This window comes from Ranitomeya imitator, chromosome 7, assembly GCF_032444005.1.
Source record: "Ranitomeya imitator isolate aRanImi1 chromosome 7, aRanImi1.pri, whole genome shotgun sequence".
In the NCBI taxonomy this organism is placed as follows: domain Eukaryota; kingdom Metazoa; phylum Chordata; class Amphibia; order Anura; family Dendrobatidae; genus Ranitomeya; species Ranitomeya imitator.
The window spans coordinates 57,883,206-57,890,452 of NC_091288.1; the positions used below are offsets into that span (position 1 = coordinate 57,883,206).

Consider the following 7,247-nt stretch of genomic DNA (forward strand, 5'->3'; position numbering starts at 1 on the left):
GAGAGAAACTAGACCAAATCATTTCTGACGAACTCTGTGAGGAGACAGGGACTCCCAGGTCTCATACAGACCTAATCGTTCCTGGAAGCCCAGACGGAGGCCCTTCTGGATTTAAGGGGTCCAGATCCCTTAGACCTTCTGCGCAATGACTTGTTGACATGTCCGGCGGATACCGACACAGTAGGCGGTCACTTACTGTCATTCCGTCAAGCTTGGCTCTGTCGTTCACGACGAGTGGGTCATATAGCTAGTGTCCTCCGGATACAAGATCGAGTTTTCCTCTCTTCCCCCCCACGCCCTCCCGTTTCTTCCAGCCCCCCCAAATCAATGGCATCAGCTTTTCTTCAGGCCATACAGGCACTTCGAAGGGACGGTGTCATTATGCCGGTTCCTCACGACCAAAGGTTCAGAGGGTTTTACTCGAATCTATTCGTGGTTCTGAAGGACGGCACCCTACGGCCCATACTGGACCTAAAGCTGTTAAACAAGTTCGTAAGGGTTCGGCACTTCAGGATGGATTCGCTCCGTCGCAGCGTCCCTGGAAAAAGGAGAGTTCCTAGCATCCATAGACATCAAGGATGCCTATCTGCACATTCTGATTTTCCCTTCTCATCAGCAGTTCCTACGCTTCGCATTTTGGGACGAGCAGTTCCAGTTTGTGGCCTTATCCTTCGGCCTCGCCACCGCTCCCAGAGTTTTCACCAAGGTCATGGCAGCTGTCATGGCCATTCTTCATGCTCGGGGGGGTGGTAGTTCTCCCGTACCTAGACGACCTATTGATCAAAGGTCCGTCCCATTCAGCCTGCGAAGCGTCTGTAAGAATCACCGTGGATACTCTTTCTCGCCTGGGCTGGAAAATCCCCTTTGAGAAGTCCTCTCCAGTGCCGGCCCAGAAAATCTCCTTTTGGGCATGAATCCTGGATTCTTCCCGCAGGTTGGTCATTCTCCCTCCGGAGAAGGTCTTGTCCTTACAACAAGGGCAGCGCAGCATTTCCTGCCCAGTCTCACTCCATTTGTTTCACTATGCGCATCCTCGGGAAGATGGTCGCAGCGATGGAAGCCGTTACGTTCGCGCAGTTCCATCTCCGTCCCTTGCAACATGCGCATCTGTTGGCCTGGGACAGAAGCCCGTTCTCCCTCGACCGTCGCTTCCGCCTGTACCCACAGGTCAGGCAGACCCTCAAATGGTGGACGCGGAAAGCTTCATTGAACCACGGGAAGACCTTCCTCCCGGTGCACTGGTTAGTGGTGACCACCGACGCCAGCCTCTTGGGCTGGGGCGCAGTGTTCAACCACCACACGGCGCAGGGTCGTTGGTCCACATAAGTGGCGTCTTCCAACCAATATCTTGTAGATTCGAGCGATCAGATTTGCCTTACGCAGCTTTCACCATCTTCTCTCAGGTTATCCAATCAGGATCCAATCCGACAACGCCACAGTGGTGGCATACAAGGCAAGGGAGAACCCACAGCAGGGCGGCCATGCACGAAGTCAGTCACAATCTACGCTGGGCCGAGACCAATGTGGAGAATTGGGCGGCGGACTTCCTCATTCGCCAAGGTCTCTCCTCGGGCGAGTGGTCTCTCCATCCGGAAGTTTTCCAGCAGATGTCATTGCTGGGGATCTCCGGACGTGGATCTCATGGCCTCAAGGCTAAACAACCAGGTTCCCCAGTTCATTGCTCGATCTCTCGATCCACGCGCCATCGGAACAGATGCTTTGGTTCTGTCGTGGCATCGGTTCTGGCTTCTGTACATCTTTCCTCCTCTTCCTCTGCTCCTGAGGGTCATCAAGAAGATCAGGGCGGAGGGGATACCGGTGATCCTTGTCACGCCGGACTGACCGCGCCGAACATGGTATGCGGTACTTGTCCAAATGGAAACAGACGACCCCTGGCGGCTTCCAGGCCGCATGGATCTTCTCTCACAGGCCCGATTTACCACCAGAACTCCGGGGCCCTGTCTTTGATGGCGTGCCTGTTGAATCCTGGATTTTAGCCCAAGCCGGATTCTCTCCAGGGGTGTCCTCTACCATGACTAGTGCTAGAAAACCTACATCCATGCGTATTTATCATCGCACCTGGCACACTTTCTTCTCATGGAGCAGTGCTCACGGACATTCTCCCCTGGTGTTTTCCATTCCGTCCTGGAATTCCTCCAATCAAGCTTGGAATCAGGTCTCTCCCTAAGCTCGCTCAAGGCACAAGTGTCCGCATTGTCAGTCCTATTCCAAAGGAAAATCGCTTCCAGACTACAGGTTAAGACGTTCATTCAAGGAGTCTCCCGGGTGACTCCCCCCTATAGAATGTCATTAGCTTCATGGGATCTAAACTTGGTTCTCGGAGTTCAAGAGACTCCTTTCGCACCATTGCAGGATATATAGCTAACTTTTTTTCTTTCTTGGAAAGTGGTATTTCTAGTGGTCAATTACGTCAATCAGGCGAGTCTCGGAGTTGGCAGCTCTCTCCTGCCATCCCCTTTTCTGATTTTTCATCCTGACAAGGCAGTTTTGAGGACTTCCCCCTCCTTCCTGCCGAAAGTTGTTTCTTCTTTTCACCTCAACAAGGAGATTGTCTTGCCTTCATGCTGTCTGGCACCTACTCATCGTATCAAGAAAGCTCTCCATACTCTTGACGTTGTTAGGGCTCTTCGGCGGTACATATCTCGGACGGCTCCCTTCCGTAAGTCGGACACCCTCTTCGTGCTCCTGGAGGGCCATAGGAAAGGTCTAGCCGCCTCAAAGGCCACCTTAGCCAGGTGGATTCGCTCAACTATCCAGGAATCCTATCGCGCCAGGAACACTCCTGTCCCAGCTGGGATTAAGGCGCATTCGACTCGATCTGTGGGCGCCTCTTGGGCCATTCGGCACCAGGCGTCAGCACAACAGGTTTGCAAAAGCTGCGACTTGGTCCAGTCTGCATACTTTTACGAAACACGATCACATTCATACTCAATCCTTGGCAGACTCTGCCCTTGGCAGGTGCATTCGGCAGACAGCGATACCGCGGTAAGCCAGTGGTACATGGGGTTTTAGCAGTGCAATTGCTCCCCACCCAGGGACTGCTTTAGGACGTCCCATCGTCCTGTGTCCCCCAATGAGGCGTAGGAGAAAAGGAGATTTTTGTGTACTCACCGTAAAATCTTTTTTATCCGAGCCAATCAGTGGGGGACACAGCACCCACCCGGTTAGCCTATTGGCTTGTTCTTGTTTCTTCCTTAGTTTTGACAGTTACTTGTCTTGGTTTTTTTATACTCCTACTGCTTTACTACCCAACTGGGTCATTACTGGCCAGAGAGGGGGTGTATACTGCAGAGGAGGAGTTAATTCTTTGTGTTTACTTAGTGTCCTCCTAGTGGCAGCAGCATAAAACCCATGGTCCTGTGTCCCCCAATGATTGACTCGGAGAAAAAGATTTTACGGTGAGTACACAAAAATCTCCTTTTTATGTACATGTCCCAGTACTCTTGCACGACTTATTGCCCAATGTGCTTATGTGTAACCTCTACCTTACCTTCCCCCTTCATATAAAAATGTATCTGAGGCTTTGTACAGTTCTAACTTTTGGCCACATTAGGTTTGTTGCATATTTATTTTTTTGCACTTTTTTTTTTTTTTTTGGCAACTCATTACTCTTTTAATGAAAAATTGTATGAAGTCCCACATGATAGTGCTGTGTGGCATATTCACAATGGGCCAGTTGTCTACTCATGGTAAATATCAGTATTGGGGTATAACTTTATTTTAGGACTTTACTTTTGGTTTTAGTTGTAAAAAAAAAAATATCTGTATTTAGTGCCGGTGAATAGAATGGAAGTTTTACAACAGCTGGTTGGTACGACACTGAACTCCCCTCCCACGCGAGATCTGCCATTTGTCCTATATCACAGTCCTAACGCAAATGTTGGTACGGCATCCCTGAAGACATCTCAGTGGACACCAAAGTGGTTAGTACAAATGCTTTAGTCATTGACTTTGTTTCTAAGAATTTATGTGATAGCGAAGTCTATTTTTTATGTTCTTCTATACAGGACAGGTCAGTCGCCGTCTCACACCCATGAAAGATCGCGCCATTCCTCTCAAGATCCTGAGCACTCTATTACCGAGTACATCCAACATCTGGAAATGGTTCAGCGAAGACTTGGTGGAGTGCAGAATGGTAAGTTTAATTAAATTAAAGCCTCCGTATTGAGAGCTGTCGGGACAGAGTTCATATTACAAAGTTCTTGTGTAAGAGTAGAATACCGCCTATCCACCGCTGCCAGAACCTTCCATCATAAGCTGGTACTAGATCTAGTCCCTATGTAAAAAAAAAAAGCGAAAACTTTTATATTTTTTGGTTGTGAAATAAAGGAAACCTGTGATCTGTTTAAGAACTCCCTCACAATAGTGAACGGTTCTTACGCTATAGCACTGACCAAAAACATATTTGGTGTCAGTCTTCCAGCTTCTCCCCCAATATGGCGTTGATAGGGGTCAGCCTTAAAGGGAACTTAAGAACTGGGGCGTTTGTTGTAAACTGGCGATCTGTTTGCATACTCTGACTTCTTATTTGTAGTGTAACATTGGCCAATCTGAAATCCTGGCAACAGTTTTGAAGTTGTCTACTACCGCTTTTTTTGCATGTAAGAAAGTAAAAAAAAACAAAAAAAAAAAAACAGTAGCCTGAAATTTATTAAAATATTACTCATTAATGATCTCCTCTAAGGAGAACAGATGGCATACATGGAAGGAGAAACAGACCTGGTATAAGGATAGGTCCATTAGTAGTGAGGATAGTATCTTTTAGTGTGCCAAGGGTTGTTTAATAAAGGGAAGTGCACATGACTTTTTTTCAGGTTAATTCCACCTGAAAGACACCAAGAAGACTTTTGGAACTTTTTAACCACTTCAGGCTTTTACCAGTTAAGAAGCGGCTAAAGTAGTAACAGGACCAGTCTTTCGGCAGCTTCCTAGTTTAGTTTTTTTTTTTTTTTTTTTTGGTTTTGAGTGCTGGAGTGGCGCTTTAAGTGCAAGCTCCCCTGCCCCTGTTCTTATACTCGCCTTCAGTTTACGGACGTCGCTCCGTTCCCACAGTGCCATTTTGTGCCCTTAACTTCTGACTGGCCCGGAAGTCAGAAGTTGAGTTACAAGAGCTTAGTGCAAGAGCCAGAACGGGGCTTTCATAGGTTTGTACTGAAAAGTTACCACACTGCTCCATGAAACACCGGAGCTGCTTGTGGGTCACTTCTCGCCAGAGACCGACCGGAGTGATGCTGGAAAAGGATGAAGGTGGTGTCGGGTGAGTATGAGACAGGGGAATTACATTTAAAGCAACACTCCAGCAATGTAAAAAAAAAAAACTTCAACAAGAATGCAGGAGTGGTGCTTTATTTTTTTTTATTTTTTTTTTAAAAAGAGGCCTATTCTAGAGCCACCACAAAAGTTGCCAAAATATTCCAAAGATGTTGCTTTAAGAAAAACTTCTAAACTATGTATTTGCACATACTGTTAAGATTGATGATATCTGTAGAATTAATGGTGCTATAGAAGCAAGTTTAAAAAAAAAAAAGTGTGCTAATCCTTTGAGTGGCACCTCGGAATATAAGTTCTGGTCCTCAGTGGTAGGGAATTCTTCCTGCGATATGTGAATTATAGACCATGGCCCTTGTTTGCACAAAGATTTTCTATATTACCTCAATAGAATGAAGTTCACGGATATTTAGAACATATTCAATAATAAAGAAAATAGAATACATGAAAGAAGAAAAATCTGTGGAACGCTTCACGAATTTGCGTATCATCCTTGCACAGGAGCCATGCCCAATTTTAATATCTTCTTCTGAAAAAACGCAAATTTGTGAAGCGTTTTGAATATTTGAAATAAAAAATATCAGTTTCTTTTGTTATTGAATATATTTTGAAGATCAGTGAATTTTCCCATTTGGATAATAAACTAAATCTAAGTACAACAAGAAGTGCCGCAGCTAAAACCATATGTTTGACGTAGTTTGCAACTCTTTTTCGACTTTCACCCCTGCTCATGCCACTTTTTGGAAATGTGATCAAAGCTTCGTGGAAGGAGCCAGGAGCCTCTCACTGCCCAACTCTTAGACTCCCTTGTCGCCTACTTCCACATCTATCGTGGCCGCTCCCATCTGTCTCCGGCAGTTTGTCACCTACCAGATCACTCCAGTGTTTGCTGGCTCGAGGAGGAGGTCACAGCTCAGTACAAGTCTGAGAACCTTGTTCTGGATCCTATAGACTTGCATTGATGGCTTGTGACGTAACTTCTGACATCTGGCTAGTTAGAAGTTGCTGTCAGAAGATGATGCCGCAGGACAGGAGTGGCGCCTTTAAAAAGGTTGAAGACTCTGGAGGGCGGGTATAAAACTGGGGGCAGTGGGACTTGCATCAGAAGTGCCACTCCAGCACTGAACCAGTACTGAGCCCCCTCCCACTGGAATGGTGCTTTAAACAAAGGCAGATTATCATGTGACATGACCCCTATAAGCAGGTAATGTCACACATGTAATAGTGTATTCCACTGAGAAAGTAATCAAGTCTGAGCATGATGGCACATTACATATAAAGACCTGTATATTAATGTAACATGTATGTCTGCATGTAAACTTGTGCTAAGACTCTAGTGACCACTTTCATTAAAAATTTCTAGAAAAACAAATATTTAAATGTAAATGTGGGGAAATCGTCCTGATGATTTTTTTTCTCTCTGTAGGACCCTCGCCAGAACAATCGCGCTGTGTTAAATTTGCCCGAAAATAAGCCCATCGACCCTTCTCCAGCTTTTCATTTTTTTTTTTTTAATATGCAGACACTGATTTTTGTATTTTTTTATTATGCAATAAACCTATTTATACACTAAATATTTTAGCACTTGTATAAAAATGTCATTTTAATGTGATTTTCTGTATGGAAGGGAACACAATCACTTCTGTCTCTGTTTCCAGAGACTATAAATTGGGTGATCACTGGGTGGTCCATGCTTTTTATATATTTTCATGTTTGTCATTTTGTAAAAAAAAAAAAATAAATCTAAAACTCAAATTTAAGTTGTAGAGTGTTTTTTTTTTATTACTGTATATAAATGTGTTTATTAAACTTATCACTGTAAGGGAGCAAAGTATATGCTGTATACATTCCTCACAGACCACGTATAGTGCTAAAAAAAAAAAACATTTAAATCACACATCACATCTCTATGAATGAAACATTCGAATTGAAAATAATTATTGATTTTATAAATGGTG

The 7,247-nt window shown here is 44.9% G+C and overlaps 1 protein-coding gene across 4 annotated transcripts in view; it reads left to right on the forward strand.

Annotated features, from left to right (window-relative positions):
• Positions 1-7,044, forward strand: part of PCNT (pericentrin) — a 159,775-nt gene extending 152,731 nt beyond the window's left edge. For all 4 annotated transcript variants that reach the window (XM_069733270.1, XM_069733273.1, XM_069733271.1 and 1 more), the window contains 3 exons: positions 3,794-3,944; positions 4,029-4,156; positions 6,716-7,044. In XM_069733270.1, the coding sequence (XP_069589371.1) occupies positions 3,794-3,944; positions 4,029-4,156; positions 6,716-6,762 (326 nt within the window). In that variant the 3' untranslated portion in view covers positions 6,763-7,044. The remainder of the gene's footprint in view (positions 1-3,793; positions 3,945-4,028; positions 4,157-6,715) is intronic.
• Positions 7,045-7,247: the final 203 nt, after the last annotated feature.